At 44.0% G+C, this 26376-nt stretch overlaps 1 protein-coding gene across 1 annotated transcript in view; it reads left to right on the forward strand.

The window, feature by feature from the left end:
* LOC147734792 (interferon-induced protein with tetratricopeptide repeats 5-like) overlaps nucleotides 1-14380 on the forward strand; it is a 32849-nt gene extending 18469 nt beyond the window's left edge. The window contains exon 2 of the mRNA XM_086953062.1: nucleotides 10555-14380. Within this exon, the coding sequence (XP_086809188.1) occupies nucleotides 10559-11851 (1293 nt within the window). The 5' untranslated portion in view covers nucleotides 10555-10558 and the 3' untranslated portion in view covers nucleotides 11852-14380. The remainder of the gene's footprint in view (nucleotides 1-10554) is intronic.
* The last annotated feature ends 11996 nt before the right edge of the window (nucleotides 14381-26376 follow it).

Below are 26376 nucleotides of genomic sequence, written 5' to 3' on the forward strand. Positions count from 1 at the left end.
AAGGTCCTGTGAACAATCTCTTCAATATAACAAAAATCAGGGTGTTACTCTGAAATGGGGGAAGATAAATGTGTCCCAGTTGCAAGATGATATTACTGCTAACTGTAAAGCTGAAATAGATACATGTCTAGCAGGATCTGATTCACATAAGGTCATAGGAAGTTTTGAGAAGTTGTGTTGCCATATAGGACAGTGCCTAAAAAAGCCTAAAGGGAAAGGTGGCCAAAGGGCCTTTAGATGGTTTGATTCTGTGTGCTCTGCCACACACAAATCACTAAAATTAGCTTTGTCTCAAAAGCCAAGAAATAGAGAGCTTGTAAAGATTAGTAGGAAAGCTTATAGAGACGCTATTATAAAAAGAAAGCAAGACCTGAAAGATATGGCCTGGGATGATCTTGAAAAGGCAGCAGAACTGAAAGATAGCAGGCTTTTTTGGGAGGTCATAAACCGCCCACTTTTTAAGAGTAATAACAGTGAAGCCATAGCTATGCAGGTTACTGCCGAACAATGGGTTCAACACTATAGTAAGATTTTTAATCCTAAATTCTGTTTAATAATTCCAAGCGTTGAGGAGACAGGGGGCGTGGTGCTACCATCTCCCTCGGCTTTGACCCTCAGCTCTTCAATTACATTGACTGAGATTGAGGAAGCCCTAGGGAAAGGAGCATCATTAAAAGCGCCAGGCCCTGATGCTGTCCCCCTGGATCTTTTTAAATCTAATACCAGTCTGTGGGCACCCATTCTATTAAATGTTTTTAAAGCTGTAGTGGTTGGCCGCATCCCTGGCACATGGAAAGAGGCAACTGTAGTGCCAATCTTTAAGAAGGGTAATAGATCTGACCCTCGTTGTTACCGTCCGATTTCTTTAATAGACGCTGCCTGTAAAATCCTCGGCAGAGTAATCCTGGTGAGATTGGAAAGTTGGGCAGATTCTGTTGGATTGATAGTTGATTCCCAATATGGTTTCAGGCATGGAAAGGGGACAAATGAGCAGTGCCTCAATTTGGCACTGATCATGGGCAAGTATATGAAGGCCAAAAAAAAATCTGTTATTCACCTGGCCTTCATGGACTTGACAAGCGCTTTCGATACTGTCTGCAGGAGCAAGTTGTGGAAGATGATGAGTGATATGGGCTTTGAGGAACCTCTGGTGACCTTGCTCCGTAGGTTACATGAAGCTACAAATGTGTCCATCAGATTTGGCTCTGGAGGGGAATTGACGAAACCAATACCTTCTACGGAAGGAGTGCGTCAAGGATGCATCTTGGCGCCTTTCCTCTTCTTGGTTTACACAAATGGATTAGAACAGTACCTACTAAACCAGGGCTGTGATTTCCCAAAAATTTATGGTAAAAGCATCCCTATGCTTTCATATGCGGACGATACTGTCCTAATGACACTAACAGGCAACAGCATGCAAATGTGTTTAAATGCATTTGACAAATTTATGCTTGACTTAGACCTAAAGGTAAATTTCGAAAAATCTTTTGTAATGTCCTGTGGCCCAAAGGGGTCGTCTATTAGGAAGTTCGAGGTAAACAACCGCATAATTGGGAAAGTGGATAATTTTAATTATCTTGGTAATCTGTTTGATAGTAAACTAAGCTGGACACCGGTAATGAAGGTCCGAGCCCAGAACATGACAAGGGCGATAGAGGGTATCTTCCGCTTCTGTAGTAAATTGGGGCAAAAGCACATCATGCATCTCAGAACCCTTTACACCTCAAAGTGCCTATCTGTTGCCACCTATGGGGCAGGGGTGTGGGGGACTGAAATGCCTGCCGCAATACAGGTGGTGGAAAATAACTTCATAAAAAGGGTCTTGTCAGTTCCTAAAAGCACCTCAAACACCTTCTGTCATGACGAAATTGGTATGGTCAGCGTATCCGATATAATCCGTATGTCCCCTTTATTGTTATGGGGTAAAATCTGGCAATCTGAAGACCTGCAATTAACAAAAGAAATCATTACTGATTGCATGGCTTTAGAAAATTCTAAACAGATCCCCTGGTTATCTTATGTCTGCAATATGTTGAATAAAATCGAACTTGGTTTTTATTTCCACAGCCCCGAGAAAATCAAGGGGAACTATAAGATAGAGATAAAGACAAAGTATTTGAAGTCAGCGAATCAGCCTCCAATGGATATAATTGATATTGGAACTACTTATGCTTGTAAACCACAGCCGCAGTTTTATTTAACATTCACCCTTAATGTGCAATGGCGATTTCTTTTAACACGGTTCAGGCTGGAGACCCTTCACTTTTTACTTGCTTTCCCTAAACAAGGGGGCTGGGGTGAGAAACTGTCCCCTTGTCCTTGTAATAACAAGGACAGGCAGAGTACCTTGCATTTGGTTCTCTTTTGCTCCCTGTACAAAGAGCCAAGACTCCGGTTTATTAAAACTATTTTGAAGGGTAGGCAACCTTGCACTTATAAGGAAGGTTATGAATATTTGCTATCCTTATCTTCTGTGGAAATCTGTTGTGCAATGTTAAATTTTATCAGAATCTCCCTAAAGATTAGAAAGAATTATGGGTAGCACTACAGGTATAGAATTTTTGTAAAAATCTTATATTGTAAATCTTTTTTGAATCTCTGTCATTGTTATTATTATGTCTCTTTTAAAAAAAATTTTGTTTAAATGTGTCCTCAAATTAGTTTTTAATACTATTAGTATAAATGTGTTCCTATTTGAAATGCGATATGATTGTATGTTCAATACTTTTATGATTCATTTTATGTATCGAATAAAGTTTTTGAATACGAATACGAATGGTTTAGATCCTTTCTATCTGATCGCTCCTTCAGGGTCATCACTCCCCCCTTCGAATCCAAACCACATGCGATTGCCCAGGGAGTTCCTCAGGGATCGGCTTTAAGCCCCACCCTATTTAATCTTTATGTTCAGCCGCTAGCTGCTGTCGCCATGCGTGGGAACCTTTCCATCGTGCCATACGCAGACGACACACAGCTGGCGGTTGCGATTAGTGGGGCCTCCGATCTCGAGGCAGCTAAGTTCCGTGAGGGACTTATATCTGTGGCCCACTGGATGAATGATAATTTTCTGCAATTGAACGCTAAGAAAACCGAGGTGCTCATTGTGGGGAAACATATTCATCTGTGGGGCGATAGCTGGTGGCCACATGAGCTCGGTCCTACCCCTACCCCCGCCACTGAAGTTAAGAACCTTGGGGTATGGTTTGACTCCCAACTGAGCTTTTCCACTCATACTAAAAAGACCGCTGCATCATGCTTTGGGATTCTGCGTCAGCTTCGGTCCACCTTCAAATACTTTGACGCTCCCACCCGTCAACTCATCGTACAAGCCATGATTTTGTCTAAATTAGACTATGCTAGCTCTCTTTTTCTTGGAGTCAATCAGGCTGAGCTCTCCCGTCTCCAACGCGTCCAGAACGCTGCCGCCAGGGCTCTGGTTGGTTTGCCTAAATTCTGCTCAGCTAGGAGAACCATCTTCAATCTCCATTGGCTTCCGGTGGCACAGAGAATAAAGTTTAAATCTTTGATTTTGACATTCAAAATCCTTAAGCTTTCTTCCCCTCAGATTCTGCAGCAACTCATTTCCCCTTACGTCCCAGCTCGTTCTCTGAGGTCCTCTGCTCTCCACCTCGCCATAGTTCCTCGTTTCAAGAGATCCAGGATTGGCGGTCGCTCCTTTCGAGTTCTTGCCACCAAACTATGGAATTCCTTGCCTGTCCACATTCGTGCCATTGATGAGCTCCTTGCTTTTAGGAAGGCTGTCAAAACCTTTCTCTTCCCCGTAGCTCCTTAGTTCTGCTGTTGTTGTGTTGTGTCTTCCACCTTCTATCCGGTTTTTGTTCTGTACTAGCGCCAGGACGCCCCTTCGCTGGGGCATCTGTGCGCTCAATAAATCCGGATGACATAACATAACATAACATAACATAACAATTGCAGGATAATAAAGAAAGAAACATCCAGCTGTGTCCAGAGCTAAATCCAAAACCGAAGAGAGGGCAAAACTCTTGTAAACAATGGTAGGTGAGAGTTAGAGATAATGGTAGGGGAAGAGTAGAGAGAGGAAGGTATCGTTTAAGGCTAAATGTTATTCTTTTCACAGAGTTCCCGCCAGTATTGGTCTGCAGGTCGGACTGACGAGCGGAGCCATTCAAGAGGATTTCTTCTTTGTCATTTATTATTTTATCCAATTTCCCCCTTCCCTCAGAGTAAATAGTTCGGAGTCTCGTATTTAATGAGCTCTGGGTTATTGGCTTTGGGTGGATTTGGGAGCCAGCATCTCTGTTCCCGTGCAGTTTACAAAGAGGATCCTTTTCAGTCTGACAGTGTGTTAACCACATCGCTGCTAGAGATTTTCCCCTGCTGTGCTGGACAGCAATAAAAACCGGTGTGGTCATGACGAGCTGAGCTCGTCATGAGCACAGGAGCACTGTGCTGCATGACGAGCTGAGCTCGTCAAGAGCATGGAAGGGGTTAGGCAGTTATTGTATTCACTCAATCAAGGCTGATGGTACACACTCAGAGACTGAATCCAGAACTAATTAGGTTAGTATAAAAAGGTATACTCATATTTTATTTTTTTGTAGAACCAAGCAGGACTTGGCACAGGCAAGTGAGAAATACTTTCAAATGCAGAGCTGTACACAGAAATACATCTGTGGATTGTATTGGAATCGTTTACAGGTTTGTATTACTTTTAAAACAGTGTAAAATACAGTCAGATTACTTTTGATTACTCTTGGACTATTTTTCAGTTACTTTCAGGACTTGAGGTGATATGCCGAGATATCACACACTGGATGATGTCACTTGCAAGTAAGTACGACAATTCTTAAGTTAAGACACAGTTACTTTCTTTTCATACAAAACAGTAGGTCAACAGAAAGTTGATAGGAACTAAACTAGTAACATTGGTTCCTATGGGTAAAAGAGTGTTAACGGTTCTCATGCAAGCAAACAACTTATGAGTAGGAGTTTTGGGGATTAGGACCAATGTTTCCCAAGGTCCAGTTGGACACTCAGTTGGCACCACCAGCGGCAGGCAATAAGGCGGCCGGGTGCAGAGTGCAGGGGCCCAATGTTGGCCAAAGAGGCAAAAGGGGTCTTCGGTCAGGACTGCCAGTGAGCAGACCATTTGGCTGTGGGAGCTCTGCTCCTGAGGTAGGGATCAGCACTGCAGGGCCAACTATCATCACAGGTGCTGTACTACCAGTGGCACTGTAGTGTAGTTCCTATTTTCCCAATAGGCTCTGCGCATTGGAATAACATAAACAGCAGTGTAGACGTAGGACTGAGGTCATCTAGGTCTCTACTGACTATTTTAAACTTAATTTAGGTTTGCGCCAGCTAGCTCAGAGGTCACTGGAAACTTTCTTGAAAGAAGAGGGAGGGATAACCTTCCCTCGCTCAGACAAGAAGGGATTCAGTTTCCGACAACTGCATAAACATGACAACTTTACTCCCTCAGAATAAGAGTATATCTCTAGAGTCGTGTGAAAACAATAGACAGATATTTCACTCAGTCAGCAGTGCATACTTAGTTTCACCAGAATGCAGAGAAATAGAGAGACAGCATTTTCAATAAAAAGGTGTTATTTATTGAGCAGTCTTCCTTCTCATGCAAGAGAAATGAATTGCCACAATTGCAATACTTAAAGTAAAGTAAAGTGCGTACAGTAAAAGTAGTATTATGAAATAATACTGTAAAAGCATTGATACGGTTTCTTAGCCATTTGATACTTTAAAATGGTTAAAATATATACATACATAAATACATTGACTAAAAGGCTCAACTGGTGCTTCTAACTACGCCTACCCCGGTGTACCTGACCTAAGCCTAATACGTGGGAAGGGACAAGTAAGTAGCAGTGTTAAGTTAAGTTGGTTAAGATAATTTTGCCAAGAATCTGCATTAAGAATTCTCCTAAGGGTTTAGTCAGCTCCGTACCTTGGTAATAGAATGTGGGAGGTCTGGTATCTGCAAGGGTAGGCTGGAAACACTGGAGCTGGATTTTCTCGGCTGGAGAAAAAGACAGCGTCTCTCTCAGTGCGTCAAACAGGAGGGGCGGCTTCCGTGGGCACTCGCATCAGCTGGGCTCTCGGGCAAGTAGATGGCCGCTCTGCTCCAAACCCCTGTGTCTTTGCTTAAGGCAGCTGTTGGTATTTTATACCTGAAAGGTGCCGGGTTTGACGTAAGGTTGGACATAAGACGTCACCAAGAACTAACAGTTCTTGCAGGACTTCAGGAGTTCTTGTTCAAATCAAAACAAAAGCAGGGGGGGTTTTCCCGGGCTGCTGGAGGCTTGGTTTGTTTAAAGAACGCGTTGTGCTTTCTAGGAGTCGATGGGAGTAGCCATGCTGTGCTTTGGATTGCATGGGCTATTACTGAATATGAATCTGATTCTTATGCCTTTGTCAGGACATTATTGATTATAACCTCACAAGGGCATAAATCGGGAATATCGAATTAGGATCCTAGATAAGAACACAACAGCACAGGGGCAGCCAGATGCAGAGTGCCAAGGAGATGTTGTGTACTCTGTAAATTCCAATGGAGATCTCCGGTTTGGAAAAGATGCTGCAATCTCGGTGGGGGAGACTTCCTGAAGGTGACCACTGGCTGGAGAGGTAAGTTGGGTTCTTGTTGGATGCCTGGGCACTGTCCGTTGGGCCACCCAAGAATGTAGGGCATCAGGTGCAGGGGTTTTCTTTTGGCGTCGGGTCATCTTACCAGCTTCGGTCTCTGTTGTGGGAACCCTACAGGTTGAGACTGCAGGCATTGGCTTGACGCTTCAGGGAGGTCGGGAATCACCAGATCCCAGGTCAGGATCGCTGGGGAGACATCTTGTAGTGTTGGGCCACATGAACTCGGGCTGTGGGCATCGGGTGCAGAGTGGTGCAAAATCGCATGGGCGCCTGGATCTGTATTCTGGGGCTGAGTCTTTGTTGAGCAAATCCTGTGCTCACAGGAGACAGCGTCTTTAAGATGGGTGCATAGCAGGTCCTCTGGGCTCTGGGGATTGCTGGCTGCTGGACACACCGGGGTTCCGCTGTAGGCAGGTCTGAGTTGGGACCGGACGATAGGGCTGGGGACAAAGCAGTTGGTGTCCTTTTCTTCGGTCCTTCTTCTTTCTTCCTCAATCTGAGTAGGCAATTTTCAAGGTGGCCTTTAAATACTAAATTTCGAAGTGTTCAAAGGGGTGTGCAGTTTGGCACCAATCAGTGCCCTCCCTGGGGTGAGTGCACCACCTATTATGCCACCCTCAAGTGGGAGGGGAGCATGAGCATTTTCCTAATTGGTTGGTCCCCTCATCTTCAAGATGGTGGGACTGAGATGTGTGCTTAACCTCGCCTCCCCCACCTAGGGCAAAGGTGTGCACCCTTCTCCTCCAAAATTAGATTTCTTGCAGATTCTCCTGCCTAAAGTGGGGGTCAGATCGGGTGGGAGCCAGTTGCTGGGGGCAGTAGAAGGCAGTAAAAGAAGGGGACAGCTTACAAAGGTGACAGGCCTTTGAAGCTTCCTCTTCATGGATCCAGCCCATCCTGGGGGAGGAGGCATGGCATCTCTGCCTAGGATGAGCTTTGTTTTGGACCCAGAGAGTGGAGGCTCTCTACCCAGGGTTCCATAAACCTGTCTGGTGGTGGCGTATGGCGAGAAGCCATTCAGGAACCTGGGCTGGTCGTTTTTCAGGGGGCATCTCTAAAATGCTCTCTGTGTGCATTTTACATTAAATCCCCCGCGGGCATCAGTGTGGGTTGAGTGTGCTGAGACGATTGCTACTAAACTTCACTGTGTTCAGTAAACCCTTTATGGAGCTGTGGAATTAGTAATGACCAACTTCCAGACCTTTATGGGCCCGATTCACAGAACTAACTTAAGACAAAATCCTAGACATACTACTTTTGGTATTCACAGAAGGCATATAGTAGTAGTAAAGTTAGGATTTTGTCTTACGTCTGTCTTCAGTCTTTCTTAAGTCTGTCCTAAGTTTGTCTTAAGTTTGTCTTAAGTCTGTCTTATGTCTGTCTTATGTTTGTCTTAAGTCTCTCTTAAGTCTGTCTTAAGTCTGTCCTACGTTTGTCTTAAGTCTGTCTTAAGTCTGTCCTACTACTTTTTATGTTCAAATCTTTTTATTATGGCCCCGCAAGCAGGGTTATCTTGATAGTGACATAAACACAGCGGTAAGCCTACAACCCTGCCAGGGCCGGCCGCGTCAAATAGAATGCATAGAAACAAAGTAGGGACGCAATAATAATACAACCTTCAGTTATAGTGGGATGCCTACAACCCAGAAGGGCCGGCCGCGCGCTTCTTCGTTATCTGCGCATTTAACAGTCACTGTCATTGATCGCTCAGCCCCAAGGGCCAGGTACAACCTAGGAACAAGAACTGGCGAGTCCTTAGGACCAAACGGGTCCAAACAGTAGTACAGATCCAATAGAGGAAACAGCAGTGAAGAACAGAGAGAGGGAGGAAGTAAAGAGGAAAGATCGAAGGGTGAGGAAAGAGTAGAGGTCGCAGGGCCCAGGGGGGTAAGGTCAGCTCGTCTTATTGCATTTAGTAGTAGTAAAGTTAGGATTTTGTCTTAAGTTTGACTTAAGACAGACTTAAGACAGGCCTAAGACAGTCTTAAGACAAACTTAGGACAGACTTAAGACAGACTTAAGACAAACTTAAGACAGACTTAAGACAGACTTAAGACAAACTTTGGACATACTTAAGAAAAACTTAGGACAGACTTAAGACAGACTTAAGACAGACTTAAGACAAAATCCTAACTTTACCACTACTAAATGCCTTCTGTGAATACCAAAAGTAGTAAGTTTAGGATTTTTACTTAAGTTAGTTCTGGGAATCGGGCCCTATGGGTTTACTGCACTTACAATGTCTAAGAATGGACTTAGACACTGTATTGGTACAGTGCTCATGCAAATGGACCCTCATCTGTGGTCTAGTGCACCCTGTTAGAGGAGTGGCTTACCTAGGCCACAGGCAGTGGATTGCAGGCATGGCGCACATGGTCAAGACGGATTGGCATACGGCTGGATCTAAATTGTGGTGGCATGGTGAGCAAATGAATGATGGATTTAACCCAGATCTATTGACTGGGGGTAAATGTTTGATTTGCTCTGCAGTCCGTCCATCATATGTGTGTCTTTTGCTTTCTCACCCTAAGTGCGCCAGGTATGCACAGACATAGGTCCCAGGCTCACTGTGTTACTGGATTCAAGCTAGCCTGGTTGATGAGAGGTGATGGCCCGAAACCGTTCCCAGGATGCTTGTTTCCTGTCCAGGGAAGACATGGCTAGGCAGTTCGGGATGGATTGTTCCCAAGAGGCTCAGGGTCAAGACTCATTTGCATATGGCTGGGTCTAAACTGGGGTGGCATGGTGAGTAAAGAATAATGGATTGAACCCAGATATATTGACTAGGGGGGAATGTTTGATTTGCTCTGCATTCTGTTCATCATCTGCGTGTCTTTTGCTTTCTCGCCCTAAAAGCGCCGGGTATGCCCCGACCTGAGCCCGGCTCACTGTGTCACTGGATTCAAGCTAACCTGTCTGATGAAAGGTGATGGCGTGAAACCGGTCCCAGGATGCTTGTATCCGGTCCATGGAGGACTTGGCCTGGTAGTTCGGACTAGACTGTCCCCATGAGGCAAAGAGTAAAGACTGAATTGCATGTAGATGGGTCTAAACTAGGGTGGCTTGGTGAGCAAAAGAACAATGGATTTAACCCAGGTCTTTTGACTGGGGGTGAATGTTTGATTTGCTCTGTATTCTACCCATCATCTGTGTGTCGTTCACTCATAATTACACTGCCATTATGAAATTGTTACTTATAGCAATCTGAAACCTTGGCACCTAAGAGGTTTCAGGATCCTTCAAGATGCTATGCGCGAAGACACTTTGTTCAAGAAGTAGCAGTTTTTTGTATTTCACTGAATATAAATGCCATTTCGTTCATTCATTCTTCGTATATTTTAAAAATTGGGAGACTCAGATTATGTCAACAAATTGCGTTTTGGTCTCTGTCTTGGGATCTCATGCAGTGAAAGGCACTGACTGGGTGCAATGCTTTTCCCTCCCATTGAGGCAAATCTCTAAACACTGCAGGATAGGGTCGAGTTTACTTGATGTTTTAGAATATTCCATTAAGGTCCTGTTATTACTGCCTGGAAAATGCATTGATTGTTAACCAAATTATTTGTGTATTTGAGAAGTAAAATGTACCATTTGGCTCATATTTTTCTTTTTTACATTTCATATTCCTCACTGGCTCCATACAATTGTGTCCGGTATTCCCCCCTCCCACCCCCCCAGACCCCCATCTGTTTTAAACTTCCCCACCTGCCACTGCCCCAAGCAACTGAAACCAGCCTTCTTAACACCCATTCTCCTACTCACAGTCACATACACTTACGTGAAGGCAAAAAGAATGCCGCACACAGATTGTGGAAAAGAAATGAAGCACTGCAATGCTGACAGGTCCAGCGGACTGATCCCAGGAAGTGATACATGTATAACATGTTCTCCCTGACTCTCTTTTCATTTCAGTATCATGCCTTTGAAGGAGAGATTGGAGAAGCTTCAGTGTCACTTCACCTGGAGTCTTGAGGAGCAAGACAAAACTGATATAGGACACGTGAAGCAAGGTCTCAACGTCAGAATTCAACACACGCCTTACAACAACCGTTCCACCTTTTATGCACTGCAGGCCTATATACACCAGCGGGAAGGAAGATACCAGGAGGCCCTTGAAAGTCTTAGGACAGCTGAAGAGTGTTTGGGAGAAGGTCAACAAGCCAGCTTGATAGGGCCTAAGTTGGTCATCTCTGGAAACTACGCCTGGATCTACTATCATTTGTGCAACTATGAAATGGTAGAGCAATACCTCGACAAATCTGACACAATAAGTCAGTTCCTTTCTCATCCCTCTCAAACTACAGCAACTATTCCTGAGATAAGAGGAATCATTGGTTGGTCCCTAATGGCAATTGGGTTTCGATACGGAGAGCGGGCAGCAAGCTGTTTCCAGGCAGCATTGTCAGAAAACCCCAAAAATGTGGAATTCAGTGCTGGGCTGGCTATAGCACGTTATGCAGTGGCCCAACGCAACCGTGCAGCCAGAGAACTGAAAGAAAAAGCAATTTCCAAACTTAGAGATATCATCCATCAAGAGCCAATCAATTATGAGTGTAGGGCCTACCTGGCTATACTGCTTAAGGATTCAGACTTTGATCAAGCGCAAGAGCTCGCAGAAAATGTGGTGCAGAACAGTCGTGATCCTGAGGTCCTGAGGAATGCGGCACACGTCTTTGAGCAACAACATAACAACAGATGCTGTGACATCCTAAAGCAAGCCATTTCCGAAGTTGGAGATTATTCTCTTCTTCATAGAGACCTGGGCTTCATGTACCAGAGGCAACTCATAGAGAAAGTAAACATTTTGCCATCAGAAAAGGCTAGAGCAGCAATTATCCAGGCTCACAAACGTGCCATTCAATTGGATCCACATTGCATCTTTGCAAAAATTTCCTTAGCAGAAGCATATGGGTTGAATAACCAAGAGGCCTACCAGCAAGAGATATATGATAATCTAGAGAGGGAGCTCCCTAATGCCAGTGAGAAATGTCAACAAGCTTTTTATGTCAGCTTCGGACGATTTCTACTCTATAAGAAACATTTGCTAAATGATGCAGCCAACGTATTTGTAAAATGTTTCAAAATGTCTTGTGAAACAAAGAGCAAAATTCACTGTAAATATGAGTTGTCAAAGATAGCCGGTTGGTTTGAGCGAGATGGCAAAATAGAAGAGGCCAAGGATCTCTCACAACTTCTCCAGGGGATCTAGAAGGGAAGAGATATTTTCTGGAAACAATAAAGTCGAGAAGATGCGACCATTAGAGATAGTTATGGCCACAGCAGATCAGAGTGCATGCGATCGAATTCTAAATGGAACTTTCATTGGAAAAGAAAAACAAAACCTTGGATACATAGAGCAGAACATTTTTTTTCTGAAATACTAGACCAATGAGAATAGGCCTGACTGAGAAAGTGACCTAGTGTGAGCTAATAACAGAGGACCCAATGCACGATATATGTGTGCACCTAAATTGTACTTTGGTGCGCTAACAGGTGAATTTATGGCTGTAAGTTCTCATTACAGGTTCGCAGTATATGAGTTCACACTAATAAATACATTTGCGAATACGGAAATCTCTACCAGCAAGCCAGTGCACTGAAATTTCGGTGTGAGCAAATCCGCTTAGAGGAGCCCGTATGTGGGCTACTCTGTGAGGACTAACGCGCATAAGATAGCGAACCTCCACAAATGTATGGGCTTCTGCTATTCACAACTCTTTATAGGTGCTAGACTGGTTGCTTCCCCCCCTGAACCTGGAGGACAGGAGTGAATAGGTTTTCTGGTTGGAAAGGGAGTGACATCCCAAAATTGGTGGTGGAGTACAAGGAATCATATCTCATCTCCACTGGAAAATGACTTTTCCTGTAGAAAAACATAAATACATTAGTAAAAATGTAGTTTTTCACTATGACATGTCTATATATTTGAAAATGTTTACCCATGTAAAAACGTGTGTGAATCGGCCACAGTCACAGATTACTCTTGGAATTCTTTGAATGTTACAAAAAAGTCAAAAATGCACTCACTACATTAGCTTAATCCAATGGAACTACATTTCCAGTTTAATTTATGAATGAGACCCACAGATACCATATAAAACATACACAAATTATATCATATTAAAATATTATTGGGTTGTAAGAGGACGATGACAATACTTGCCATTGAAAGTTCTGCACCACGAATCATATTGTTATACAAGGAGATGTACTGAATACATTTACATCCGTGGAAACTTAGATTAATTCACACTGAACATCTGAGGAGAAAACATGTGTAGTGAGCCAATGTAAATTTTGAAACTCTACTGTCATGGGAGGATGTATTGTATGTTGTGTATTTTCCTAAGGTGTGATTTGTAATTTTATGTATACACAATGTTTTACTACAGTGCTCTGATAAGTTTAGCATGAAGGATGTAAAATAGTATAAACAGAATTATACTAGAAGTTTAAGTTAATGTATCTGGTATTAAGGCATACAATTAAACTGACACAACATAAAGGTAAAGGTTAATACATGAATTAAGCATGTTAGAATAATAAATTGCACACTACTTAATTATTACAATTACTTATGAAAAATGATTTAAAATAAACAGAAACATGTTGACAGTTTCAGATTTAGCAATAAACTACAATAGGAAATTTCTCGACTACAGTCCACTTCAAAGCATGTGAAAACAGCAAATATTTCTTATTACTTTCCGCGGCCTGGCGTATTTGTATGCACAGCTGCCACTGATACAACAAAACATTTTCGCTACAGGTGATGGAGCCGCTCCTATACAAACAGGATTTTGGAGAAATACATTTTATTGAGCACCCTGTACGCATATACTCTTTAAATACACAGTGGGTGCTAAACAAAGCGCCGTATCGAGGTAATGCCTGCACACTGAAAATGGATTCTTAGCATGAATCACTAGGGGCTAACGTTCAAGCACACATAAGTAGATGCACAGCGGGCTTGGAACTCACTTTTTTCTTATGGATCATGTGTCACTTGCATATTTGCTCTGCACACTGTATATAAACGCCTCCTGAGATTTGCTAAGCAATCTCCAGCCTGTTTATTAGGTTTGGGCATGCAGTCTCCCAGATGGCTCATCTTGTTGGCTAGTTATTCACGATGAGCAGCTCATGGTACTTCAATTAGTCATGTCTTTTTGTTTTAGGCATCTAGCAATGTGCGCGTATACCAGCACTCAAATTCTTCCTAGTTTTTAAAGATAATATGGGCTTACTTAGGCTAGCCTGAAGTAGTTATACATAAAAGAAAAATTGAAATATAAGATCACACACAATATTTTTGCTTTTAGAATTATGGTCTCCTATCACCCGCTGGTCCTGATGAGGCCTTTGAAATCATACAGACCGAAACGCATCAACTCTATTTTGATTTAAAGGAGCCAACCTAGGATTAATTTTTATAATTGTTTATGCTGAGAAAAAAAGTAGGTGTCTTCTCTCTAGGCTATCTTGCATGTGGATTATATACCTTTGAAAGAATAGTTATAACCACTACTGATACATTGGTCCTAAATTGTGGCCATGATAGCTTAATAATATCTTATCTTTGTTTTGTGATTATAAATGTCTTGTGTTGTAGGGTCTAAATGTGATTATGTGATTTTTATAAAATTGTGTCCATCAATATATAACCCGTAATAGCACTATGAAAAGAGAAATATGGCAAACAAAAAATAAAATAAGTGAAAGGCTGAAAGCAAAGATATATATTTGTCAGTAATCATTTTATTTTTAGTAATTCTTCACATAGATTTGTTTTGTGATTCACAAACAGCTCCCTGGTTGGATAACTAGCCCTGCTTCTCAAGTTTTTTTTTCTTCGTAATCCTGCCGGCCGGCCGGATACTCTGTTAGTACTACCTCACAAATGAAGTGGGAGGGCACTAAGACAAAGCACAATATGCAAACAGTCTCTGGGTACAACGGGGAAGGATGCTTGGAAATTGGAATTAGGTGCGGCAGAAGTAGCTCACTAAAGTAATGGAGAAGCCACAGGTTAGAGACTGTTCAAGCAGTGCAGTGAGGTTGCAGAACCAAAGAAGAGATTCTGTAATAGAGAGAATTATATCAGTATGAGGTGTGCCTGGGGTGTAGGAATGCAGCCAGTGGGGAAGATGAGAGGTGGAAGTAAAGGAAGAAGAAGAGATGTTCAGCGCATGGATTACGTTTATGGTGCCGGCAGGAAGGATTATGAGAAAGGAAATGGCTGAAACTTGGGGTATTGACAACAGAAGATGTATTTTGGAAGGGAAGAGGAACTGTACAGGTCAGCAAGGGAAGAACGCAGGGGAGGAAAAAGTAATGGAGCGGGGGGTTATAAAGAGCAGTTCAAGTGGGTAGAGTGGGCAGAGGTAGCATGAACAATAAGCATGGGGCAGACTAACAAAAGGTGAATTGGATAGGAATATTGAGTCTTTCATTTATTGTTATGTTATGCAATTTAGTATTGAATGGCACACCTTTTCACCCATGAGCGTATCCAGGTGCTGGAGCAGGAGCAAGGCCTGGTGGTGCTCCTAGTTGAACAGCCAGGCCTTCAGCTTCTTGCGGAAGTTGAGAAGTGGAGTGGCAGTCCTGATGTGTTCAATAGGTACATTCCAGTTGTTGATGCCGATGAATGACAAAGCGTGCCCTCCTTTCACGCTTCTGCAGATGTGGGAGATTTGTGTGAAGGAGAGAGCGGATGAGAGTAATTGTCTAAAGGTTTGGTGGAGTTGGAATCGGTCATCGAGGTACTCTTGTCTTGGTTTGTGGGGGGCGTTGTAGGCGTGGATGAGCAGCTTGAATTTGCAGTATTTCTGGATGGGTAGCCATTTTAGGACGGCAAAGTTGTAAGTGATGTGGATGCTTCTGGGAATGACTAGGATGAGATTGGCAGCAGTGTTTTGGATGGGTCTAGAGATTTTGCATGAGTTACTTGGAGATGCCGACATAGAGTGTCATAGTATAGTCTTCTGGTGATGAAGGTCTGGGTGACCATGCATCTTGTGTGCGTAGGGAGCCATTTGAAAATCTTGCAAAGAATTCTGAGGATGTGGTAGCAGGATGCGACGGCAGTGTTGACCTGTTTGTTCATTGTGAGTTTGCTGTAAAGGATGATGCTGAGGTTTCTGGTGTGGTCTCTGGGAGTGGGCGTGGGACCCAGGTCAGGTGGCCATCAGGAGGAGTGTCAGGAGGAGCTCTTATGAAGATCAGGATCTCCGTTATCTCTGTATTCAGTTTGAGGCAGTTCTTTGTCATCCAGTTGGCCACATTGGCCATGCAGGTGGTGAAGTTGGTCCTGGTGGCGTTTTCAGGTCGGTGAGAGAGAGAATGAACTGAGTGTTGTTCGAGTAGGAGGCAATGTTAATGCCATAGGTTGGAATGATGCAGGCATGAGGTGCCATCTACACCTTGAACAAGGTTGGGCTAAGGGAGGAGCTCTGGAGGACTCTGAAGACAAGTTTCTTGAATTCAGAGGTGAAAGTGGAGAGTCTGACTCATTGTGTCCTGTTGGAGAGGAAGGATGCGATTGAGCTCAGAGTGGGCCTTGGATTCCTAAGCCCTGGAGTCTGACGGTGAGGGTGCCATGGGAAATGGCAATGAATGCTTCTGATAGGTCGAGCAGGATGAGATCAGTAGTTTCTCCTCGGTCCATTATGGACCGTTTATTGTCTGTTGCTCCTAGGAGTGTGGTTTCCATGCTGCGGTTGCTGTAGCACCTTGGCTGTAAGTGGTGCTGTTCAAGTGCTCAGAGAGCTGCTTATTAATCTTTTTCTCCAGGAGTTTTGCCAGGAAGGGCCGCAGTGAGATGGGCCTTTAGTTACTGAGATCTTTTAGGGTGACCAAGAGTTTCTTCAGGAGGGTTTTGACCTCTTCATGTTTCCAGCTGTCAGGGAAGTTTCGCTGAGGATGAGGAGTTGCTGATGGAGATGAGCTTGCCACTGAGCAATGTGCTTCCCAGATTGTACACGTGGTGGGCCAGAGGTCTGTGTGTCACCCTGAGTGAATGGTCTGCATAATTCTGGTGGTGTTGTCTGTAGTAGAGCAGCTCCAATTTGTAAGAAGGTGGGTGCTGCTGGTGGTGGTCGGGGTTGCTTGATGATGTCCTCTACAGTGGGTTGGGGTGCAAAGTTTGTGTAGGTCTTGAGTATTTAGTTGGGAAAAAAGTAAGAATGGTCATTACAGAAAATCTGTGAAGGGGTATTGGTGTTGGAGGCTACTGCTGGGTTGGTGAATTCATTGACGATGTTCATGTGTTCTTTACTGGCGGGTGCTTTACTGGCATCTTTGATCTGTGTTTGGTTCCTTCTGAGTGCGAATTTGGTAGTGTCTCTGATGGTGTTGTCTCGGCGGGTTCTCCATCTTCTTTCCAGTTATTTGCAATAGCGCTTGGAGTTTATTTTGTCTTCCATGCAATAGCATGCTGGAGCTTGCGCTTTGATCTTATTCATGAGGCCAGGGTCTTGGCAAAGTCTGAAATGTATTTGTTGAAGGTGGATAAGTCATTCTGTAGATCACCTGTTAGGATAGGCTGGATGGATCTGAGGGTGTGAGCCCAGTCAGCTCCTGTTATGTGGTTCCAGTTGCTGCTAAAGTTGATGGTTGGCTCTGGTTTGCTGGGTGAGGTGTATGGATGTTGAAGTGTATGAATGAGTGGTCTGTCCATGTGAGCGGGGTGAGGTGACCAAAGGTAATCTTGTTGCCGGCTGTGAAGACTAAGTTGAGTGTGTGTCTGGTGATGTGAGTCAGGGCTGGGTGAGTCTGATGTTGTCAAGGCTCTCTAGTCCGATGGCTCATTGAGGTGAATGTTGAGGTTGCTGAGGAGAAGTAAAGGTCTTATGGCGATGGGAGTGAGGAGGTTTCTGAAGATGGTGCGTGGTCCTCGTGGTCAGTAAGTGAGGGTGCCTGATATGGTCATGAAGAGTTGAGATTCAGTTGGACATGCAAGTGTCCTGTGAGCGTGGTTGGCTCTTTCATTGAGGTAGTGAAGGTGATGTTGTCTTTATGGATGATTGTGAGGTCTCTTCCAGGTTTCCGGAGCCTGTTGCGATGAACAATCTTGTTGCCAGCTGGCATGGCCATTGCGATGGAGGGTGTGGGCAACAGGCTGAGACATGTTTCATAATTTCACCTGGTGTTGAGTGCTAACAACTCATTGTAAGTGTAGGGGTGGTGGCTGAATGGACCAGGATCAGTGCTACTGGGCACGGTCAAGTCATGGAGGGGTGCAGATGGGCTTGCTTTTGGTGCGCCAGCAGTCAAGTGGCAATTAAGTAGGTCATAGGTGAGGGAGAGGCACAGGGGGTGGAGAGGGGAGAGAAACCACAGCTGGAGAAGGCATATGGGAGAGCAGGTAAGGAGAGAGGGATGGGGAGGCAGTAAAAGTGTGGGTAGGAGGGGGGTCTTCATCAAGGGGAGAAGCGAGGGTGACAGGAGGAGCAAAATCAGAAGGAGCAGAAAGGCAACAGAACGGGCACCAATATGAGCACAAACGACTGGAAGAGAGCATAAAAATGCTCACAGAATACGGAGCAATGAAACAGGCAGACGTGACAAGCAGCCACAAAAGACAGGATTGCACAAAGACAAACAGGTACAAGAAACGACACTAAAGCAAAAAAGCACAAAAGAGCACAAGAGCCGAAAAGACAAACTAACGGGCACAGAAAACAAGTGAGCACAAACACAAAATGGCACTAAACATAAGGACACAAAGAGCACAAAATCCAGAGAAGGCAAACGGGCACAAAAGACAAAACTGGTCCAGACGCCAAGCACAAAAGATCACAGAATGCAGAGTGAAGAAGCAAGAGAGTAGAGGTGTGAGTGAGACCAGAGAGCACAGTGAAAGCAGAACAAGAGGAAAGTGTTGAAGAGCAGCTAGGCTGGGCTTTGTGGCAGACAAGCAGGTATGAAAGGTCCCTAGGCTGTTCAGAGGACCTTTCAAAGGTAAGTGGGAGCTGGGGCCAGAGCTCAAAGGAAGGAAAAAAAGATAAGAATGGGTGGCCACAAGAAAAGAAGGGTTAAGGAAGGTGAACTGAAAATTTGGCAGTGTGGCACTGTAATTTGACTCCTTTAATTAATCGATGACAAATTGCTTGATGGCACACAAGTTAGTGTACCCGCATGAGACTCCTATGTGGTAACCATAGTTGCTCTCCCTATCCTTCCTTTTTCAATGTAGCCAGTGTAGTTTTAGGGCTATGCAGTAGTAACGCTGTTACTACACTAGCGCTTAGAACGGCCAACTTTACTGTTACTGGAGACTTGAATCTCCATTTGGAATACCAAAATGATCATGATATCCACAATTTCTTAGGGGATATGGCAGTGGGTCAACTACTACAGTGGGTTTCAGGGCCCACAAATGAGGCGGGGCATCTCCTTTGCCCCGTTTTTTCCAACATCCCACTCTCCGAGATTTCGACCCCACTACTCATGGCATGGACTGACCACTTGCTTATCCAGTTCTCTGTAAACCTAGCAGGTCCTAAATCTCACCCTTATGGGAACCGTCTCATCAAATGCCCATGGCATAAACTAGTGCACACCAACTTCTGAGACACTCTCAGCACGTTAAAACCAGCATTGCCCGCCAATATCGAGTTGGCCAATGACTGTTTCGGGAGGTGGGTCAACCAGGCATTAGACATATGTATCCAAGCCAAACTGGCATATCCCAAGAAAGTTCAGGCTAACGTCTGGTTTGATGAGTCACTTATGGCAGCTAAGAAGAACTGTAAGAATCTGGAAAGGGCTTGGAGATGCTCATATGATTCCGACCCTAGACTATAATATAGGATGACCATTAAATTATACCACAAAATGGTCTTGAACGCATGTGCAGGGTATTTTGCCATCAAAATTAATACTAGAAATAACCCCTCTAAAACGATGTTTTCCCTTTTAAAAGACATTGTGAAATCCCCTCTGCCCACAGAAAATACAATAATGTCTAATGCTCAGTGTGAGGCGCTGGCCACCCATTTCATTAATAAGGTCCCGGGAACCTATGATAGCTTCTCCCTTAAAATGACAGTCTGGGACACCCTAGAAAGCTCCCCCAAATGGTTCCCTTTCTACCTTTCCTATGATGACCATGGATGGCCTTTAGGCCGTGCTCACTAATCTGGATTCCCAGATGACCCTCTTAAACCCGATATTTTTATTAAGCTCCAGGATTTCCTCCTACCCAGCTGCCGATAAAGTATTAATCTCTCTCTATCCTCGGCTGGTATTCCGCAATACTGGAAACATGTGAAAGTCATCCCTTTATAAAAGAAAAAACAGCCTTAGATGCCTCTAGACCAGAGGCCCGATCTTTTGGCTTCCTCTTTGAGCTAAAATCAAAGAATCCCATGTCAACACCATTCTGACCCAGTACTTGGAATCCAATTCCATTTTAGACCCCTGTCAAAATGTCTTCAGACTTCGACACAGTATGTTCTACTGGAGGTCACTGAGCAACTTAGAGGCGCCTTCGATGAGGGCCGAACTTCGGCATCGATCCTACTGGATCTCAGTGCTGCTTTCGATACAGTCTCCCACAACATCTTGCTTTTTCTGCTGCGGAAGATTGGTATCACGGATAAAGCGCTCATCTGGCTCTCTTCTTTTCTAGATAACAGGACCTTCCAAGTTATTGCACCCCCTTTTCACTCCCATACTCATTCTTTGCGCTGTCGTGTCCCCCAGGGTTCAGCATTGAGTCCTTCCTTGTTTAATGTTTACATCCGGCCGCTGGCCCTGCTGGCTAGGGCCTGTAACATCTCTTTGGTGTCATACGCTGATGACACACAGCTGGTGCTTTCCTTTATGAATAATCCCAATCAAGATGCCACCAAGTTCCAGGAGGACCTGACTGCTAACTCTATCTGGTTGGAGACAATTGTCTCCAATTGAACTCTGCGAAATCCTTGTATTAGGCAGAGACTCCCACCTATGGGGCAGCACTTGGTGGCCTCGAAAGCTCGGCTCACTCCCCCAGCCGAAAACTGTGGAAAAAACCTAGGCATTGGCTCGATAATGCTCTCACTTATGGAGAGCATGCCAAATCTGTTTCAGGAATATGCTTCTGCCTGTTGCACGGCCTAAAACCCATCTTGGGTCTGCTCGACCTCTACACTCGCCAACTGATTTTTCAAGCCACTGTCCTAGCCAAGCTGGAGTACTGCAATGTTCTGCTCCTTGGATCCAACAAGTCAGTGTTGAAAAGGCTGAAGCGCACTCAAAACGCAGCAGCTCGAGAGCTATTTGCCCTTCCTAGGCGTTGTTCCATCTTCAGCCTTTGGCGCTATCTTCACTGGCTTCCCATAGAACAAAGAATTAAATTTAAAGTGTGCTGTTTTACTCATACGATTCTTACGGGTTCGGGTCCCGAGATTTTGAGCAGGCTATGGCAATCTTTGCAACCCGACACGTGATTTACAATCGGCCAGTCTCCCCGTTTTCTCAGAACCAGAGCCCGAGAGCGTTCTTTCAAGGTGTTAGCTCTGGCCCTTTGGAACTCACTGCCGCTGTCCATCAGAAGCATCCCCAACTATCTGACCTTCAGAGGGCGGCTAAGCCCTGGCTCTTTCATTGACCTCGTTTCCTCTCTGTTCCCCCTCTCAAGTCTGCTAGCGCTCGGACGTCCCTTTGCCAGGACAGCCATACACTTTACAAATCTCTTAACATAACATAACATAACATAACATAACATAACATAACATAACATAACATAACATAACATAACAAAGAGGAGTGTGTCTGGCTATGGCAGCACATGAATGTAAAGGGTTATGGGAGAAGGTCTTAAACGTACAATACTTCTTGATGTTTGCAATACAGCTGCAGGAAGGTGCTGATTAAATGGAAGAGGTTATTGGGGACACATAGGTAGACCCAGACAACAAGAAGCCCCAAAGGAAACATTTGGAGGTCCACTCCGGCACCAACGACTCACATCTTGTGGCTACATTTGGCAAAAGGGCTTCAGAAATATGAGGAAAATGACCAGAAATTGTACTAATATGCAGATTTTTTGTTATCTTTTTAAATAAAAAAAGAAACAATATACTGCAAGTGACGAAGTAAGTAGTACAGATTTCTTTATACCTGCTGCTGCTTCTATATCCAATTTACCTAGTCCAACTAGGTCCTGTCAATATCACTATCACATCTGTCGGTCCACAAACCTGCCTCTTATTTACTTACAAAGGGCACTGAGTGCTTGGTCCAGGAGCAGTGTAGTACCTTACAGACTTAGGTTATCCCCATTGGATCGTCTCTTCTTGGTAAAATGTATGCATTTAGATTAGCTGCAAACATTCTCAATAAGAATGACAGTCCAGGATTAAAGTTTAAAGTTTTACTTCAAGAATATTAATACGGAAATATATAAGCTGTACTATATATTAGTTAGTATAATAGCGGAAGGTAGCGGCCCTGAAGGGCCACCCGGGTTACTTACAACCACCTGCTATGCCTGCCCAAGAATGAAGAGTCGGTTAGACAGTAGAGAATACAAACGTGCATTTATTACCAATACTTTGCAAAGGAGTCCAATCTGACCTGCACACTGAGATGTCGGCAGAGGGACTGACCCCCCAACAGTCTACAGTGAGTAATCATTCCTTCCGAGAAGCCTACAACCATGCCCACAATGGAAAACTACCGGCCTTGGCCGAAAATGAACAAAGGAGGCACAGAGTGATGAGCTACCACCTGACAGATGGGTACATGTTATCCACGACTCAATGCTACGCCGCTGGGTCTCAGCATCTCCTAACGTGGGAACAGAAACTACGCACTTGGATATGTATGCTAGGGCAGAACGGCCTATTCATTAGTGAGCCAGGAAGCAACCTTGAACAAGAGAGAACATATTATCAAAGTACAGTGTTCTGCTGAGACAAGCAATACTGAATAATGAGGCCTAGTTTGAGCGCAGCCAAAGTAGTCTTATAGGGATTACGAAATGCAAGATGGAGTCACTCTTGCTAACTGAAGCTTTGCACTTTATGGGGACAACTCAGTGGGTTGCATAACGTGGATACAAATGGCATTTATTTAGCCACACACTGCTAACCTAATATAGCATGAAACGAGTGTTTTGCAGGGATGGGATTTTCAAACCTAACAAAGCAAATATCATACGCTACAGTAAGAACTCAGTAAAGTTGTACCGGAAATCCAGAATAGATTTACCTTCTAAGAAATGGAAAAGGTGAACCCCAAACAGAGGAAAAGCATGCCCCTTTATAGGACTTTACACAAAGCATTTCATATATCTACTACACAAATACATGGTTCACAGGGTATGCATCAAATGAGAAAAAGCAAGAAGACATGTTTTGCTACAGAACACCTTCAAGGATTTTCTCACTATTCTATTACATTGGATTTAGTCATTACCAGTGTTCTATTCCTGTGACATGATTAGCAGTGGCGTAACTAAACTTGAGGAGGCCCCGTGCAAGTTACGCCCGCCACGCTCCAGACCCATTCAAGCCCACTACTCGTGCACAGCGCCGGAAGGGGCTATCTGGAGCTCGGGCCCCCACACTACGGAGTTTGTGGGGCTATCGTTAGGCCACTGATGATTTGTTACATATTATGTTACTTTGTGTGAAACAGTTAAGTGGCCTTGAACAGGTACATCTTGCTCCATGGGTCTGGGAAAGTTTAGTCTCTTCGGTGCAAAGCATACAATTCTTTATTACAGTGAAAACAATAAGAACAGCAACAGTGCTCATCTGATATGCTGTAATGTCACATCCAAGATGGAAGGAATGCACAAAATTGTCATAACTTAGCATAAGCTTGATTTCTCGTATGTTAAACATTCCACATTAATAAAAACAAATCCATTTGAGAGGAGGAGCGTCACCCCACAAAGAAAAGTCCAGGTCAGAGCTGCAAAATAAAATGGTAATAAAGTTTATTTATTACCATTTTATTTTTCAGCAATCAATCCATCCCGAACTGAGCAACAGGACAGGGCAGGGCTATTACTGCTGAGTGACAGAAGTGAGCTGTGTACTTAAGTTTAAAATGTGCATGTCTCTTTGGCTGGCCTTCTTGCGACGCCCAGTCAGACATGACCATTTTAGACCTCTCTAACCCAGCTGTCTAAAACAGCTGGGTTAGAAAAAGCATAAGCCTCCAATGCTCTTAAGAGCGCTGAGAGAGGCTGCTCCCTCCAATCCTGGCGCTTCTATTGTGCTGGTTAACTGCATGAGAGCAGCGCCAGGATTGGCTTGGGAGTTGGTAGCCTGTCTTGAGGAGAGAATACCGATACGGGAGGATGTCCAGCTCTCGCAGGAAAGTAAGTGTATTTTATTTTATTTATTACTTTTTTTTCTGTGCCATCCCCTCACCACAATGCCGCCACTGCAAATCCCACACAGTGTTTAAAGTGAATTTATATAGTCAGATATTTCTTTGACTTATTGCTTTATTTGAAGCCAGGACAGATCAGGAATGAATTCACTTTAAGATTGCAGGCAGATAAAAATAAACGCCCCACTCTGCCCTGTGGCAGACAAGGGCCCTCGGTTTCATGTGGTGCTAACTTTCAGTTTCCCAGGACTAGAAACCTTTTGCTAGCTTTCAGTTTCCCAGGAATAGAAACCTTGTGCTAACTTCCAGTTTCCCAAGAACAGAAACCTTGTGTTACTTTCAGTTTCCCAAGTACAGAAACCTTGTGCTAACTTTCGGTTTCCCAGGAATAGAAACCTTGCACTTTGTTTGGAAACGTCACTGTGTGATTTCCAATCCACTTGAGACAATCCTGTGCAAGTGTCAACTTTCAACCAAGAGGCGGTGACTCAGCCATTCCTTCACCTTTAGCAAACACAGATAAACAGGTCACATCCTTCGATGAAAAGCAGCTGCTTACTCACAATGCAAACAAGCAATCAGTGCCTGCTTCCTCGAATACAAAAAATACCATCTCTATTGCAAAGTCCTTGATTATTTACACAAACACAGTGTGTGTTAATATTCACTTATTCGAGAATTAATCCTTCAGCATCTGCAAATAATCTTACAAATGATTAGAACAAGTACAGGCCAAGGAGTGCAAGATTGGGTGGAGCATTAGAGACACATTACTATGACCCAAATACAGCACTGAACACAAACGCCGAAATGGCTGAACTGGCTTCCAGGTGTTGATTACTCATAATCTGTACGTGAGAACTGTGAAGAAATAAAAATGGAAACTCTTACTCATTCAAACAATACATGTGTGTGAGAAACAGCTACACATCAGCTACCTACAGTGAGTCAAGTTAGGGAAGGCTGAGGTAACATATAAACGCAGTCATTTATAGGGCTTTTCAGTGCCTCTTTGAATTCTTCAGAGCTGTGGAATTACAGGGATGTTTGGAAGTTGGTAGCCATCCTTATGGCTCATTTACCCTGTTTTTTTTAAATCCTGTACTCAAGGCCTCGCAACACTGTTAGGTAAACACAAACACAAATGGGCACGGTAGGAATATCTCTCGGCACATTCACAATGAAACACTGACTGGTTAAACTAGTAACAGACTGTGATACCGCGCCCTTTCATTGGTAAGTGGTTTTTTAGGTCTCGCCTACTGCTGTGAAGGACCTCTTGCAATCGCTCCAGACTTCAGTTGAAACTTGTGCATGTTTTGCACTGTTTCCTATCAGTACTCGTGCATGTATGGCGTTTACCTCGCCGGAGCCAGCAGCAGCGCCTTCTGTTAGTACTTATCGCGCTGTCTCCTGCGAGGTAAAAGCGCCATACATGGACTTCCGGCTGTGCGCGCCACTGAAACACCTTGGAGTGGTGCACTCAGCGTCGGAACGGGCCGCAGGAAAAGCTTAGAAGGTTCGGAGAGCGGAGGTGTTGTTAGTAGGCTTTGGAAGTTTCTATTTTCATTGGAACTTCGTGGTTTAGGTCATGGGTTCTGGCCTTCCACCTTCATTACTCAGCTAACCAAGCCTCCTTTTCCGCTCGCCGCCCCCCTGGTTCCCACACATTGTGACATGCGCCCGCCCCCGGAGTCGCTCTTGCAATGCCTGCGAAGAGATTATTTCACCTTCTTGCTGCAATTGCTTGTTTTATGTAATATGCATGCCGCTTAATGAGGTGCGCAGCGTCTTTTCTTTAATGAACACAGCATGCAATTTGGCCCGGGCACTGACGAAAAAAGTGGCCCACTTTTGCGGGGCGTGGCCCACGTTCAAAAGGGTGTGGCCCACATTCAAAGGATGTGCTCTTTCATGAAACACCATTTGGTTACTCTTTGAGGTCTAATTTTTAGAGAAACATTTAGTAAATTAGGCCTCTTAAAGCTTACTGAGCCAGTAACATTGGTAAAGACTAGGAGCACTGCAGTTCTGAAAACCGAATACTTACTTGCAGTCTTAACACCCTGCACAATGTCGTTGAAACTCTTTCCCAACCAGCTATGTCCTAGACTTTAATCATCACATAAATCAGAAATCCACAACATAAGAAAACCAGACAGAGAGGCAATAAGGGGAACTAAATTAAAATTTTGCATTAGAAAAGCTGTGGTAAAAAATACGGATGTGTTTTTATAAAGTGTCATCTTTAATTATCATGTTCCCTTTGCAGAATCAGAAAGCATGGGCAAATGGTTATTTTTTATAGTTGTTTTTCCATTTGACTGTGTTATATAGTGTGAATTCAGCCCAAGACAAAGGCTATTTGAGTTCTATTCATGAGAACCAATCACAGTA

The sequence above is a fragment of the Lissotriton vulgaris genome, chromosome 1_2, assembly GCF_964263255.1.
Source record: "Lissotriton vulgaris chromosome 1_2, aLisVul1.2, whole genome shotgun sequence".
Taxonomy (NCBI): Eukaryota; Metazoa; Chordata; class Amphibia; order Caudata; family Salamandridae; genus Lissotriton; species Lissotriton vulgaris.